Source organism: Oncorhynchus clarkii, chromosome 31, assembly GCF_045791955.1.
Source record: "Oncorhynchus clarkii lewisi isolate Uvic-CL-2024 chromosome 31, UVic_Ocla_1.0, whole genome shotgun sequence".
In the NCBI taxonomy this organism is placed as follows: domain Eukaryota; kingdom Metazoa; phylum Chordata; class Actinopteri; order Salmoniformes; family Salmonidae; genus Oncorhynchus; species Oncorhynchus clarkii.
In genome coordinates, this window is record NC_092177.1 from 29,857,917 (window position 1) to 29,875,309 (window position 17,393).

At 44.3% G+C, this 17,393-nt stretch overlaps 1 protein-coding gene across 1 annotated transcript in view; it reads left to right on the plus strand.

Annotated features, from left to right (window-relative positions):
• LOC139391159 (vascular endothelial growth factor receptor kdr-like) overlaps positions 1-17,393 on the plus strand; it is an 80,240-nt gene that overhangs the window by 15,185 nt on the left and 47,662 nt on the right. Inside the window, exons 2-11 of the mRNA XM_071138720.1 lie at positions 1,216-1,303; positions 2,685-2,887; positions 4,898-5,025; positions 6,257-6,416; positions 6,517-6,653; positions 6,744-6,927; positions 7,400-7,526; positions 7,743-7,912; positions 9,404-9,560; positions 14,970-15,084. Coding sequence (XP_070994821.1) covers positions 1,216-1,303; positions 2,685-2,887; positions 4,898-5,025; positions 6,257-6,416; positions 6,517-6,653; positions 6,744-6,927; positions 7,400-7,526; positions 7,743-7,912; positions 9,404-9,560; positions 14,970-15,084 — 1,469 coding nt within the window. The remainder of the gene's footprint in view (positions 1-1,215; positions 1,304-2,684; positions 2,888-4,897; positions 5,026-6,256; positions 6,417-6,516; positions 6,654-6,743; positions 6,928-7,399; positions 7,527-7,742; positions 7,913-9,403; positions 9,561-14,969; positions 15,085-17,393) is intronic.

A 17,393-nucleotide genomic window follows, 5' to 3' on the forward strand; every position in this document is an offset into this window, starting at 1 on the left:
GACTATGAAACAATGATGTTACAACATTATGGAAGGAAGTTGATATTGAGTGCCAACGTTGGCACTGTCAGTTCATTCTTGGACAACAGCTGTTCAGACCCCCACAATAAAACAAACTGCAACTCTGTGTACTTTTGAGTGTGTATGCGTGTGTGTGTTTGGTGTGTTCACCTGCATTTGTGTGTGTCTAGGTTTCTGGAGTCCACCCAGGGAATTAGCCTTGTTGTGTAATTCCATTGTCTTTCTGGATACTGTCAGCGCTGGGCAGGCAGACATTTGCTCTTAAAGAGAACCTTTTATAAACGTGTTTGCCTGGAAACCACATGTTGACTGTACACAAGCTGCTTGGGGAGTAGAGAGTCAAAAGAAGGAAATCACTTGTGAGACGGTCACAACTCACGGACAGCAGAGAGAATGACAGTGCTTCCTATGCTGAGCACCGCGAGCAGCACCTATCAACAGCTTCAGCCGGCCCACCAACAACTGGGATTTTTAATCCACCGTTTCAACTTCCCCTTTTGTCCTTCTTCTCTATAAATGTAATAATAGAATACAGCGCATGCAGCAAAGGTCAGAGGTCAATCAAAAAGTGAATCTGCCCATATACTGTAAGTGTGTGTCAGCATTGTTATAAAATGGAGAAAGAGAGGAAGAGAGAGTCCCCACCAAACTAGATTGACTGATTGAGCTGGACGAAGGACTTGTGGACATGTTGCCGAGCTCATCTGCGTCTGCCCAGTTCTCCCCGGTTCTGACTGGAGTGACCTCTCTGGCTGAGGGGCACAGCTGCTCCCCATGTCCCCCCTACTCCCCCCTCCCCTTCTCATCTGCCTCACACCCACTCCTCTCAAACACACTCACATAACTCATCACTATCAGACCAGACCAGTATCCTCCAGCACCCTACTCTGCACGGACTGCCCCGTAAACACCTCCCACCCCCTCACAGCAGAATAGACCAGCACTAAGTGAATACACATGGGTTGTACTCAGGAAAAAAACTCCCAATGCATTATCACACCACTGGTGAGTCAGACTGTAGGATTCAGAGAGAGAGTGGAACTGGTTGACTGTAAATGGAGGCATGGTGTAATTTGTTGTATGAGAGTACTATGAAGCGCCACTTTGAAGTGTTCAGAGTGTGTTCTTGTATCCAATGACTCAGAGTGTTAGCCAATGTCTGAATGTGTGTGTGTGTGTTTCTGTGTTGTACAGGTCAGGTCAGCCTTCCAGCCCCTCTGCTGCTGCCCTCTGAGGACACACACCTTCTACACACAGGGAATTCACTCAACCTCACCTGCAGGTATTATACACACACACACACACACACACACACTGAAACAAAATACTTAATGTCAAGTTCACCAACAACAAGAGTTGTTCTTGACCACACAAGTTTATCTTGGTCAGGTCATATGGACAGAAAAAAGGGGGGAGATGACTGTTAAAATGTGTCATTCATTTTGATGACAGAGGTAAAGGACAGAATCTGAACTTCCTGGCAAGGCTTTCATAAAAATTAAAAAAACAGGTTCATGCAACCCCCTCCCCCGTTATTCATTAGATCAGTGTCAGTCAGGAGGTGAGGCCAGGTCCTGCTCCAGTTGATGGCTGTTCTCTGGACTATCACTGAAGCAATAAAGACCCAGGCTCTGATTTGGCCCCGTTAGACAGCTAGGCCAGGATAAAGAGAGGAGAGAGTATATTTGAAAAGGACTGCAGGAGCATCAGACCACAGAGGCAGATAGGCAGTGACTCTCCCAGCCAGGCAAACAGTGTGGTCCCAATTTATCAATCTGTTCCAATTTCCTTCGGGGGGCCGGTGGGACCCCTGTCTGTCTGAAGTTCACACATTTGTTAAGCGTTTAGAGAGCCTTGCATCATTTTCTAGGCACTCCAGGAATGCTAACCCCTGTGGCCCAATGCAACGCTTCCCTACAAGGCCATGTGCTAAAAAGGCCCCGGACGATAACTGTCTATGGTGTCTGGCCTCTGGATGAGAGTTTCTTGACCCCAGGCAATGTAGGCAGTGGCAGTGGTATGCAGTGAGACATGTTTCAAGCTCCACCGGGATCGCTTTTAATGGGACCTTAAAAACGAACACTGGAGATAATGTGGTATTTGAACACATCGTCCCAGAGATCCCAGCCATGTTCTCATGTAAAAGTCCCTGTTATCAAGATGACTCCAGGTTATTGGAACGGCCTTCGAACACTTCCAAATAAACAGAATTTGAGAGGTCCTGAGGGGAGGGGCCACTATCAAAGTCAAGTCAGGTCAAAGCCAGCATTTAACACTGATTTCACTATCAATTCTATATCTAGGTAATACTGAGATTGAATCTTGTGAGCTGGTTCCTGTGTCCTGTAAGAGCATGTTTGTGTGCATAAATCAGGTGAGACAATGAAGGTGTTTGACCTGGTGATGACATGCTGACCTGAGGATGACGACCCAGAGCTCTAGGGGGTGTAGGAGGGTAATAAGATAGTGATGATGCAGGTGGTCTGGCTGACCCTCTCAGATGGACCCTCTTTTTACTTTGTCACTTGACTTAGAGGTTGCCCTTAACCACAGATCTCCAATCAGATGTCCCTATCCTCAATCTAAATCTTAACCATTAGGGATAATAAATAATATTGGATCCTGTGTCAGTTATTATGGATAACTTCTGCTGTCTTCATCAGAGGTGCGTCCCAGCTGCACTGGAGGCTGCCCTGGCGGAACGTCACCTCGGAGGGGGTTCATGTGGAGGAGTGTGAGCCCCGGACGAACGCCCACTGTAGTAAGCTGCTGGTGAGAAACCTGATCCCCAACGACACGGGGCTCTACAGCTGCAGGTACGCCCAGCCCTCCGCCGACATCAGCTCTACCTACGTATATGTCAAAGGTGAGACCCGCTTTATACTGTTCAGACATTGTAATGATGATGGTATAGCACCTGTCATACATACAATACTGTGTTTGCATCCCAAATTGCTTTCCATGTACATGCTGACAGAGTAGATCATCATTGTTGAGTTCTAGAATGACATTCTCCCATGAACTCCATTGAAATCCAGCGTGTGAAAATGGAAATGAAAGGGATCTCACTTTGTGATTAAATCAGTTGTTGGATTCTGTTAACTTTAACACCGATAAGGAGCTTTTTCACATTTTTTATGTTTTTCCCTCATCATTTTTTTTGTTGAGTAGGTTTGTTTCACAGCAACATAAGTTCAAGACATTCTCTCTAAGAACGGGTGGTGATGTTAAATGGGCCGACACCTTCCAGTGCAGTGTGGTGTAAACAGAGCCAACAAATACAACAAACTTAGAGCCTCTTAACGGCCAGGGTAGGGCCACGGTCACTGAACAGCCTGACGTTTTCCTGCATGATACAAGAGCTAGAAGCCAGACAGAAAAAAAATAATTATAAAAGAGAGGCTCCATCCATTCCACACCTAATTTAGCCTAGCATCAAAAGCCAAGCTCTCCACATGTTATAAAGAGTATGTCATTACAGGTATATGAGTATATGTAAAAGTGGGGGTGGGGGGTTTAGTGAAAGACGGGCAGAAGGAGTTGTGCTTCTAACAGGGAGAGGAAGGCTTTCCTCCGCTGCCCGACTCCTTCTGGAACAGGGAAGGAGAGTGTGATCGCATCGGAAGCCCTGGTCATTGACTATTATTTCCTGCTCTCTCCGGCTTCTGTTTTCCAGTCAGTCTGTCCTGGAGCCTCTCACGATACCGGCTATGGTCTCTCTCATGTTACAGGCCTAGTCCTCTCATAAAACGTGGACAATTGTCTCTACTCAGTGAGAGCGATGCAGGACAACACTAAATATCTTAAAACATTGTCATAGTTGAGATTGACATCAGTGTCCCTTTAAATATCGTAGTCTCAGTCTGAGGGACTGTGGTGGGGATACGTCTCATGGAATATCTGGGCAGAGAGAGATAAGAACGTCAAGCCTGATTAATAACCGTTTGTAGAAGAAAAACAGAGAGGTCCTTCTATCTCTCCAGGACATATTTCTGTCCAGGACATATTTCTCTCCAGGACATATTTCTGTCCAGGACATATTTCTCTCCAGGACATATTTCTGTCCAGGACATATTTCATTCAAGGACATATTTCTCTTCAGGACATATTTCTGTCCAGGACATTTTTCTGTTCATGACATATTTCTTTCCAGGACATATTTGTGTCCAGCTCCTGTGTCTTAATGTTTGGCCTTTAGAACAGATGCTGATATTCATGGCCAGAAAAGCACTGGACAGGTTGTGTGTCTTCCTACTGAGGTCCTAGCCTGACTCCCTGCCTTCTCTTTTTGTCTCCCCTGGCGATCTGACAGCCTGGTAGCCAAGTGTTTAGTCTAACCAGGACTCTTTCAAAGCCCTTCCAACTGTTTATTACATCATTTTCCCTGTTTGTTTTTCAAATACTAGTCCCTTTATCATGCCTAAACAGCTCAGCCTGCCACAAATCACTCAAGTATTTGTGTAACCACGAAGTTCCCACAGCAGGTCTGCGAAGGAACAGCCAGTCAGAGAGGCTCTGGATGCCTGCCCTGGTGAGAAAGACTGGAGCTGTGATAGCTATGATAGCTCCGTCTCCACCCTGTCTCTTTATCCAGATCTGCACCTAGCAGGAGGAGCAGGAGGGGGTTTGGAGTAGGAGCGGATCTCACTGGTCTGGAAGATTCTATTTGATCTCTGTGTGAGATGGATGGCCTAACATTATCCTTACTTTGATTTTTAAAACCTGATTTTTTTAAAGAAAATGTTCTCTCCTGCTTCACTTTAGGCTGAGGACCACAACTTTCAACTTTATACAGCAAAACCATTTAGTTAAATTAAACAATATTAAAAACGTAGGACCTTAAATAATGATTGATATTTTCTGATTTGTTCTACAGATGAAAAACATCCGTTTGTGGAGCACCATTTCCGCAATCCATCCACCCTGTTTAGCTACAGACATGAATCCACCCTAGTGATTCCCTGTAGAACAACTTCTCCTGACCAGATCGTCACTCTTGAAGCGGTAAGACTTTTCATCATCATTTGTTATTTAAAATGGGCATATCATTCCCATTGTCTTTCAAAATAGAGCAAATGTTAGCATTTATTATGAGACTTAGCAATGTTGACCAGTTGTATGAGATAGTATGGGCATGAGATTGATTACTTTACCAGAGTGTACCATGACAATGTCTGAAAGACGTCACTAAAGTTAAGATCGCAAAGAGACATGGTAAACACAGGCCCTCTGCACAATGGACAACATAGGAGTTCTCACACCCATCAAACGGTAGGCCATTCAGGCATGCGGAAACGGTCGGGGGACAGTGGCCAGGGGGAAGGGAGGCTCAGGGGCAGGGACAGAAAAGGGAGTCATCCTGTCTGCTTCCTGTTAAGAACAGGAAGGTCCTCCAAGACAGATTTTCCTCAGAATAGAATCTCTCTCTAAATATAGACAACCTCTTTTTAAACATCTTGTCCAGGAAATGCGGATCTAAAAAACAATCCATATCCAATCAGAGGAAACAATAGGCCGATGATGCTCCTGGGTATAGTTAAGTGATTTTTGATATAATTATATCAGGAGGAAATCTCTGTCGATGTGACCAAGCTCCTTGTCTTTTTGCAGTAGCCTTTAACACGAGACGGCCTTCCTATAAATCATGTGCAACAGTGAACAGAGTGTCTCTTTTCCTTCACGATGCCACAGCTCAGAGCCACCACCCTCAACAATAGATGGCTGTGTTTGTATTCACAGGGTTGATATATAGCTGCGTCTCACAATGCCTTGGACATGGACAAACAAGTCTTATTCAGAGGGCAAAGATAGTGGGTTGTGTGACCTTGCTACTGGAAGATCTATGGCATTTCTCCTTCCTGCCTGCTTCCTTCCTTCCCCTCTCTCTCCTAGCAGCATAACACTTGGCTGGAGAACAAACAACCGCAGTGGTAGGCCTTGGCCACATCCATCCATTTCATCCTTTGTTCAAAGTCAATAGTGCTCCGCGCATCACTGCATGGATAATTGCGATGGTTACACTCCATAAAACCGCAAAAAGGAATTAGATGTCGGCTCTGACGGGCAGGCGTCGCCAGCTGAGCTCATTGGAGCGTGGAGTTTCATACCAAACCCAGTTGTACGCATCGTACTTCAGTCTGACTGGCTGAGTGCTTTTTAAAGACTGCAGAACTAGAAGCTCCACTAAACATATAAGCCCCTTCATAAACACCTTTCAACCTGTCTCTTCTTTCAGTGGCCACCCTTATCAAAGGAGGTTGAACAAGGGAAGGAATGGGACCCCAAAGTGGGCTTCAAGATCCCATACGGTCCCTACAAATTCTATCATCTCCTAACCTGTGTCACCAGCGTCAACGGCCAACGGGTCCAGTCCAAATACATCCCTCTGAGGACTAGTGAGTAACTTCTCCTTCTTTTGTTGAGCTCTTAGAGCGACAGGGAAACTACCGATGGTGTTAATTCACCCTGTCTTCCCTTCTACCTCTGCTTGCATAGCTATCTTGCTGAGGAACGTGAAGATCAACCCAAGACGTATCAAGCTGTTAGTGGGAGATAGCCTGGTCCTCAACTGCTCCGCAGAGACCACCTTCAATGGAAGGATCAACTTCACTTGGGAATACCCAAAGAGAATGGTAAGCTCTAAGTCACTCAACATCCTTTAAGATTACTGGTCGACCAATCCGCTGTTTCAGGGTTGTTGATGAGTGCCTTCGCGTCCCCAGGTCCATCGGAACCCTATCATCAACAAGTCCAAAGAAGATCCGGCTTTGGTCACCAGTATGTACCAAGCAATCACCTTGTCCAACATCACCATGGACAACAGGGGCATGTACAGGTGCACGGCTGATATAGGGAGCGCTGAGATGGGGAACAAGAAGCACGCCTCAGCCAAAGTCACCATCTACGGTGGGTCACTGTGTTAGAAACTGGTCCTGCGTGAAGGCAAGGTCTCACTGAGCTAAGGCAGAGGCAGACATAACTCCATCGTAATGTTCATCTTCGGCAACGATTGTGTGATCAAGCAATAAGGCCAGAGGGTGTGGTGTATTGCCGATATAGCAAGGCTAGGGACTGTTCTTAAGCACAACACAATGCGGAGTGCCTGGATACAGCCCTTAGCTGTGGTATATTGGCCATATACCACAAACCCCTGAGGTGCCTTATTGCTATTATAAACTGGTTACCAACGCAATTAGAGCAGTAAAAATAAATATTTTGTCATACCTGTGGTATACGGTCTGATTTACCACGGCTGTCAGCCAATCAGCATTCAGGACTCAAACCACCCAGTTTATGATCTCATTTATAATACATTTATGGTGTTGTTTTTCAACAGTCGTTTTCATGCTCTCGCTATTGGTCTTCTGTGTGATTTCAGAACATCCATACCTGAATGTGTCCTATAAGAATGAACGGGCCAGGAGAGTGGTCTACACCGAGGGTAGAAACAAGCTGATGTTTGAACCCAAGGTCAATGCACTGCCACCACCCGACACTATGACATGGTAAGACTGAGTTCAGTTACTGGGACTATTCACTGAATGTATTGTCAACTCCTGATGAATATAATGGCACTGTTGTGACTGTGTGCACTAAACTGGAGCGTACAAGTGTTCGATTTGGGATGCAGAGTTGCTGATCTATTATCATCACAACTTTCATATCAGTATGTTACGATTTGCTGAACTTCTAAAGTAAATGTGGGTGTATCCCATTCCCAGGTATAAGGATGGCGTCCCCATCAACGAGAACTCCACCTGTTACGAGTCTTCAGGCTACAACCTCTTCGTCAAGGACGTGAAGCAGAAGGATGCCGGGGTCTTCACCATCGCCCTGGGCAACAAAGAGAGAGGCCTCTACAGGAATCTCAGCTACACTCTGATAGTCCAAGGTAAAGCTCTTATATCCCCATGATATCCCGTCCTATATCCGTCCTTTATCCCTCCAAATGACTGGCGATCCTGAGGAAATGAAGCAATGCCCTGGATTTTGGGCCTCAGCATTTCGAGCAGTCTCAGCACTTTGGGTTGTGTACCCCCTGGTTGGTGCAGGGCTGCAGGTAGCAGCAGCTCCAGCATGACAGGAACCTGGGGGCTTGTGGGGTTTGTTGTTTCCAGCAGTGGATTGACGTAGTCGGGCCAGCTGGTATTGATTAGCCAGGCTCTTTTTGAAGGGGCTTCGCGGGTTGTGTAAACGGCCCTGTCTCTTCACTCTACCCACTCTAGACCTAACCTTTATTTACATCATGTGTATGTAGCCTACAGCACCGCTCATGTAAACAACATGATACAGGGCTATATGTGTACTGTATATGATTTAGCATAGCATTTGAAACAAATATATTGTAATGATTGCCATGTAAATACTGATGGTCGTTAACACTAGCGGTTATAAACGTGGTCGGTATTTTGTTTTGGGGCTTTGATAGTGTGTTGGATGGAGAGTCGGGGAGTGCATTGTGCTTGCCGTTAAGAACTGTGTTGAGCAACACATGTGCCACTCAGATACTACTCCAAGCTGTCGATGGGGGGCAAAAAAATGCATCACAAAGTATTCCATTCCGTTCCCTGCACATTATCCAAGAATCCTCCTACTCTGCCAAAGTGTAAAGGTCAGCCCCATATACATTGTATTTATAGTCCCTTACGTTCCCGTTTGCTCCACAAATCATTATTATTGGAATGACAAAAAAAAAGACTCACTCTCACAGACACAAACAATGGAAGGAGAAAAATAAAGGAAATTCCTGGGAACAGTTAGGGAACTATTTTAAACATCGTTCATCAAGCGTTTGAAGTCCAGCCCCAGTGTTCCAGATCTCAAATGGATTCAGCAGCCGGGGCTTGAACTGAGGACATTACTGAGAGAAACCGTGTCACGACTTTGCACATACGCACACATGTACGCACACACACACACAACACACACACACTGACTGGTGGAGAATGATTAACTGATGTGAGCAGAGCATTCCTCTTGAGGTGGCATCCAGTCAGTAAGTCCGTCAGTCTGGTTTTGATTACTGCTGTGCTCTCCCACACTGCTGATCCACTGACCTGGGACGGGGCATAGGGCCACATCTGGCCCTAAGGCAGCTGGGTAGAGACTGGGCCAAGCGCTGAGACACTGACACCCTGATGTGATGGACAACCCCCAGGGTATCAGGGCTATGCAATCACTCAACCTTTTTCAAGCACTTTACAGCCGACTCTCAGAGGTTAGAAGACAACTGGTGTCCATGGGACCTTTTCCATGGTTATTCATCATGATGACAAACCTCTCTCTCATTATAAAGACATTATTACCGCCAATGGCCAGGTGTATCTGTTGATGCAACAGTGTCTGATCTTTTTGTCTCTATGTGTGTATGTGTCTCCCACAGTGAGACCAAAGATCTCCGAAGAGGAGGTGGCCTCGGAGTACGTGCAGCCCTACATGTTCGGCATGCAGCACCAGCTAACCTGCACCGCCTTTGGAGTGCCCATGCCCAACATCACGTGGCTCTGGCAACCATGCCATCCTGACCCCACCGACAAAGAGTGAGTCACTAACAAAGAGTGGGCCATCCTAGGCTGTTTATCCTGAGCAATCCAGGTGGTTATATTAACTAAATCGTTAACTAAACTGTGAAGACCATTTTGTTTGTATTCACCTACGGTGTCAGTGCCTTTGAGCCTTCCAGTTACACAATTCTGTGTTCTGCACTTCTTGTTTTAAGTTTTCACAATGTTCCTTCGTTCCTGATGTACTTCGATGTGTTTTGTTATTTATTGTAAACCATAAGAATATCAAATCAAATCAAATGTATTTATATAGCCCTTCGTACATCAGCTGATATCTCAAAGTGCTGTACAGAAACCCAGCCTAAAACCCCAAACAGCAAGCAATGCAGGTGTAGAAGCACGGTGGCTAGGAAAAACTCCCTAGAAAGGCCAAAACCTAGGAAGAAACCTTGAGAGGAACCAGGCTATGTGGGGTGGCCAGTCCTCTTCTGGCTGTGCCGGGTGGAGATTATAACAGAACATGGCCAAGATGTTCAAATGTTCATAAATGACCAGCATGGTCAAATAATAATAAGGCAGAACAGTTGAAACTGGAGCAGGCCAGGTGGACTGGGGACAGCAAGGAGTCATCATGTCAGGTAGTCCTGAGGCATTGTCCTCCGAGAGAGAGAAAGAAAGAGAGAAAGAGAGAATTAGAGAGAGCACACTTAAATTCACACAGGACACCAAATAGGACAGGAGAAGTACTCCAGATATAACAAACTGACCCTAGTCCCCCGACACATAAACTACTGCATTTTTTGTAAAAAATATTTTAACCTTTATTTAACTAGTTAAGAACAAATTCTTATTTTCAATGACGGCCTAGGAACAGTGGGTTAACTGCCTGTTCAGGGGCAGAATGACAGATTTGTACCTTGTCAGCTCGGGGATTTGAACTTGCAACCTTTCAGTCACTAGTCCAACACTCTAACCACTAGGCTACCCTGCCGCCCCATAAATACTGGAGGCTGAGACAGGAGGGGTCAGGAGACACTGTGGCCCCATCCGAGGACACCCCCGGACAGGGCCAAACAGGAAGGATATAACCCCACCTACTTTGCCAAAGCACAGCCCCCACACCACTAGAGGGATATCTTCAACCACCAACTTACCATTCTGAGACAAGGCTGCGTATAGCCCATAAAGATCTCCGCCACGGCACAACCCAAAGGGGTTGTTAGAACTGTGTAGTATCTTGCACAACCATAACACACCACTTCCAGGAAACAACCATAAGGCACCACTTCCAGGAAACAACCATAAGGCACCACTTCCAGGAAACAACCATAAGGCAGCACTTATAGGAAACAACCATAAGGCACCACTTCCAGGAAACAACCATAACGCACAACTTCCAGGAAACAACCATAAGGCACCACTTCCAGGAAACAACCATAAGGCACCACTTCCAGGAAACAACCATAAGGCAGCACTTATAGGAAACAACCATAAGGCACCACTTCCAGGAAACAACCATAACGCACAACTTCCAGGAAACAACCATAAGGCACCACTTCCAGGAAACAACCATAAGGCACCACTTCCAGGAAACAACCATATGGCAGCACTTATAGGAAACAACCATAAGGCACCACTTCCAGGAAACAACCATAACGCACAACTTCCAGGAAACAACCATAAGGCACCACTTCCAGGAAACAACCATAAGGCACCACTTCCAGGAAACAACCATATGGCAGCACTTCTAGGAAACAACCATAAGGCACCACTTCCAGGAAACAACCATAAGGCAGCACTTCCAGGAAACAACCATAAGGCACCACTTCCAGGAAACAACCATAACGCACCACTTCCAGGAAACAACCATAAGGCACCACTTCCAGGAAACAACCATAACGCACCACTTCCAGGAATCAAAGCACTAAATTCAGAACTGTGATGAAGTCATATTTTTTTTCTCAAAAACCCAGTCTATGAATCAAAATGTTCTGAGTCACCAGAACCATCTGACTGACAGAAACTGCCGGATCATGGGGAGGGTCACTGCACATTTCTAGTTATTTCTGTAACATAGACTTGGTGTTCTGAGTTTATTGTTTTGGTTCTTGGAAGTGCAAGACAGTCATACTTCCACGTATCGTCCATATGTCCACACAGGCCCTGAGATTAATTGTCCTCTCGTCTGGTCTCTGTCAATGCACATGATTAGTGAAGCAGACCAACATTGTCCCTGCCAGTGCACATCCTGGTTATGTTTTGGATGAGTGTTTACGTTTGATCACCCTCAGGGGGGCCGGCAACAAGCGGATGCATCAGGTGTTCAGGGGAAATGGAAAGAGAGCCTTTGACGCTACTTCTGCTTTTGGGTGTTAACAAGGCAACACTCCATCTTAACTCCTCCTCCACATTTATTGGATTGGTTCAACAGTGCAGAAGAGAACCTCCCCCGGCAGTTTATTTCTTCTCGTCAGGACTTTTACGCCTGCTGCGTTACATTAGGGTTTGTTGATGCTGAGCTCAGCTGTCAGAGTATTGGAACTGGATCATACACACACACACACACACACACACGCGCACGCGCGCGCAAACACACACACGCACAAACACACACACGCACAAACACACACACACGCAAACACACACACACGCACACACACACACAGAGTCGGTGAGTCTGGAGTCCAGAACCACCGGGCTAGCCCGAGGCTCCCTCTCCAGAAACAGGCTTGCATCCATTTAATTGACTCTGTCCCAGAATACAGACATTTGTCAAAGAAATGCAGCCCCGGAGAATTCCCCACTCATTTGTGGCCAGTGGCTCTGTGGGTGGGGAGAGAGGATATTTTAGTCTCAAACTCCCCAAGCTTCTATAGAGCTGAATGGGACAGAGCGTGTGGTATGGGCGTGAATGTCGACCTGCTAGGGAACCTTCATAAACAACATGAACAGTATAAGACTAATGATGGGCAGTCCCACCTATGTGAAGCTAGCCACAATAAGGATTAGCCACAATAGTGGAATTTGTGGTTTGCCTTCCAAGTAAAAGTCCCTCTTTGAACGTGATGCAAATGGATACAAATAGTGGAATCATGCCATATTTAGACTAGATAATGCTAAACAAGGTTGGAGTGTTGGTATGTGGAGCAATGTAATGGGTTATCAGTCTACTCAGTGACATCCACAGAACACAACTGTGAAGAGTTTACACAAATATTAGCTCTTATTGCAAGACTTTGACTGTGGGAAATCACCTCTCATTGACTTTCATACTGCACTGTACAGCCTTACAGCCTTACATACAGCCTTACATAAGGATTGGGGGTCAATGAAATGGCATATCAGTGTACTCTGTACCCGAGTGCTTTTTCCCCAAAGTCCTCCTCAGAGTTCTCAGACCCCAAAACATCCATGTTGTATTGTTTTTCCTTGCTCATTTCACAGTGGTTTCAGAGTCCTGCAATAAGAGCTAAAATGCTAATATTTGTGTAATTTCTTTGCAACTGTGTTCTGTGGGTGTCACTGAGTAGACTGATACCCCATGTCATTGATCCACAATCCATAGGTAAGGTTGTACAGTGAAATCAGTATGCCCCCAATGCAATTCTAAAGTATAATACAACCAGTGTGATTTCAACAGATTTTTGTCAAATTAACAAATCATTGTCTTTTGCTGAATTTATATAAGAAACATTCCAACCTTGTTTAGCGTGATCTATTCCATTATGGCATGATTCCACTATTTGTTTTAATTTGCATCACTTTCTATGAGTGACTTTTATTTTGAAGGCAAAATGCAAATTCCTCTTTTGTGGCCAATCATTATTTTGGCTAGCTTCACATAGGTGGGTCCGACCATCATTAATCAAATACAAACTGTTTTATAAATTACGGGTCTTTTAGATGATGACACCTAGCTAGATAGTCTAACTAACTATAGCTACTGAAACAGATTATGTCGTTTTGCTATGTTTTATGTAATAACCACTTTAAAAAGTTATGAACGTGTTAAATGACTATGTGGTGTGTAGTCATATCCAGGTTCTGATTGGTCAACAAGCTTATTTGAAGTATATGTTTTTTGACATGCAAAGACCCAACACCGTTCCATATTTAGAGAGCTGAACGGGACAGAGCTTGTGGTATGAGCGATTGGGCGGCTAGCGAACCTTCATAAACAACATGAACATTCCCTGAGAGCCAGAGCTGCTATACCCCTGTCAGTGACAGCAGGGGTCCTTTCTGAGGCGAAAACTGAGGCAAACAATGGGCCATTACCGCGGGGTTATCAAGTGTTGGTTATCAGGACCCCACACCGCTAGAAAAACACGGCTCGGGGACGGCCTCACAATGGAGGGCCTGAATTATGTTACACTTCAGGCGCTGTAACTTGACAAATACTTCTGTTAATTATCCATCATTCGTAAAAAGTAATTTGTAAAAACACTCCTGGTTGCCAAATTTGTAACAGAAATAATGGTGAAGGTTCAAGCTGTGTCAAGGTGCCTCATTTCTGCAGCCCTAAAGATAACCAGCTCTGGCATTGGAAAAAGTTGCTCATAAACGATTGAAGCTGAAAAGGGCCTGTTTTTTCAACAGCTAATGAGGGAGGTGCATCAAATAGAGGTTTCAGCCCAGCCACAGCCTAGTTGGAGGCAGATTGAGCCAAATGTTTGTTTATACAGTTCAGACCCCCTTCAAGTATTTCTCATTGCAAATTGACCATTTACCATTTCAGGATCAGACCTCGTATAAATCACAGTCCCCTTGTGGTTGGGGAAGCGTAACGTCTTAGATAGCTAGAAAGAGGGATGAGAGAGGTGAAGGAGGCAGGAAGGGTTCTTTCTTTATCAGCAGCAGGGTAAGAAGGTATCAGCTGTCTGTTGTTGACCCACCAAGGTCTGGGGATTAGCCTTATCTCCTCTAGTCAGAGAATGAGGGGGTTTCCTGTGCGAGGTGACGCATAGCACAGCCCTTCCTATCACCCTGCCGTTTCCTCCTGCCTCCCAGCCCGCTTGGCCTGGCCGCCTCACTCCTCATCAGTCTGATTGTTCCCCTCAGTAGATTGGAGGAAAGCGAGGAGTGGAGGAGAGGCTGGCTGGTGTTTGTCTGGTTTAACAAGCCTAGGCAGCCTGGCCTGTAGCCCGCCCTAAAAGGCCACACAAAATCTATAATGTTAGTCAGAGCCTCATAAGGCTAAATGCCTGAACGCTCAGAGCGACACATTGTAAAACTGTTTGGACCACTTTTGCTGGTCCATAGTGTCATTTCTGATTCCCACTAATGAAATATAGGAAAGGATGACATGTCCACACAGCATTCTGCTCTAAGAGTCTTCTGTTTTGTCCACTGTTCTGTACTAATTTTCAAAACAGACTTTATACTTTAGGTAACCTGCAGCCATTTCGTCTAGATCAGTAATGACTGGTTTCCTCTGTCCTATAGGTGTACCCTTTACACTGAGCCAATCCCGGTTCAAATGGACGATAAGGGGAACTACTCACACAACTGGATTGAGAACATATACAACAAAAATCAACTGGTAAAAGGGAAGAACAAGGTATGCTTATAGTATGGTTTTGATGTCATTAGATTTGTTATGTACTCAGAGAAAATGACACTTCTTAACGTTGGACAACATAGAACAATGATTAATGTACGTGTGCCTATCATATATGATGCATGTTTGATACTGAGCATCGATTTCCCATGACAAAATAGTCCCTTATGTCGGTCAATACAACAATTGCTTAAAGATTTATATGAAAAAGGGATCTTGATTAAATGTCCAGATAGAGAGAGAGAGCGCTCTGAGAGATCAACACTGAAGTGGGGTTCTCCACGATCGTTCTCTTTGAGACGCCAACACCTAAACTATACAATATGCCTTATTATGTCACTGTTTTACAATGGTTCATTCTATCTGCAATAGTTTAGACTTATGTAAATGTAGCCAAAAGTTATGGAAGGAACTTCAATATACATTTATAATTATTATTATTATCATTATTATAATTATTGGGTGTTATGTGGAGAGTGATGAGTAAAAACATTTTTTAAATCAATTTTAGAGTAAGGGTGTAACATAACAAAATGTTGAAAATGTTAAGGGGTCTGAATACTTTCCGAATGCACCGTAAATGACTGAAAATAGACACATCAAAATATAAATATAAAATGTAAGCAGACAGAAAGACACGGTCATAAAAAACTAACACATTCATCAGTAGTAAGGTCCTCTATCACCTTTCTGAATCGCCCCAGAGGCACCAGAACATCACATTCATCAGTAGTAAGATCCTCTATCACCTTTCTGAATCGCCCCAGAGGCACCAGAACATCACATTCATCAGTAGTAAGGTCCTCTATCACCTTTCTGAATCGCCCCAGAGGCACCAGAACATCACATTCATCAGTAGTAAGGTCCTCTATCACCTTTCTGAATCGCCCCAGAGGCACCAGAACATCACATTCATCAGTAGTAAGGTCCTCTATCACCTTTCTGAATCGTCCCAGAGGCACCAGAACATCACATTCATCAGTAGTAAGGTCCTCTATCACCTTTCTGAATCGCCCCAGAGGCACCAGAACATCACATTTTAAGAATGTTTTGAAGATTGTTCCACGAATAATGTGCAAGAAAACTAAGAGCTGATTTACTCAGTAGAGAGCAAAGGAATGTCCAGAGGCAGCCGTCCCTGAGACCAGGTGTGGTAAATCCTGTCTTAAGTTTAGTAATGACGTTAGGTACAGTGGGAATTTTTGTAAAATTGCTTTATAGATGACAACACAGCAACGTATCAACCTACATGAAATCAAAGGAGACCAACTTTCTGGTAGAGAATGCAGTGATGAGTGCTAAAATGGTTGCCCATAAAGCACTGTGCTGTATGATAAACTGCATTTAACGGCTTGAATGAAGTGGCATAGTCTATGAGTGATAGGAATGTCGACTGAATAATCTGCTTTCTACTATTTAGCGAGAGGCAGGACCTAGTTCTTTAGAAGAAGCCCATTATTATTCTCAGCTTCTTAACTAACTCATAAATATGCTTTTTAAAAGACAGCTTTTTATTTATCTAGATGCCCAGATATTTGTAAGTAGGGACATGATCAATATGGACACCATCCAAAGTACATATGCTGAAATAATCTGTTATTTTTATGCACTCTAGAGGACATCATATACTTAGTTTTACCTGCATTCAATACTCAATTCAGGTCAATAATGTTTTTCTCTAATACAATGAAGACAGGCTGTAGTTCAGATAGAGCATAGTCAACCGAGGGGGCAATAGCATACACAACAGTATCATCGGCATACAAGTACAGGTTACAATTTTTTATAGACAAGTCGATGTTGTTAATGTAAATAGTAAAATGTATAGGACCCAGAATCGTCCCCTTCGGGACACCTTTTGTAATATTCAGGAAACCTAATTTAACACCATCAGTAGATGGTTGAGTTCTTTCTGTCAAGTAATTTTTAAACCATAACATGCAGCCTGGTCTAGGCCAATTAAGGAAAGATTCTGAATTAGCAGCGAGTGATCAACAGTATCGAAGGCCTTTGACAGGTCAATGAAGAGGGCAGCACAATGTTGCCTTTTATCCACACAGTTAACCACATCATTTGACCTGGTCTAAAGCCTGACTGATGTACATTAATGATTACATTTCTTAGATAAGGAAGATATAAGCTGAGAATTAATCAAGGATTCTAAAATTTTAGCTAGGCAAGAAAGTTTATAAATAATGCCATAATTATTTAGGTCACAAGGGTCAATAATGAAATATATTACACTACATTGTAAATACAGTTAATTTTATACATTGTTGTATAAAATACAGTATGTATAGGGGGAAAGC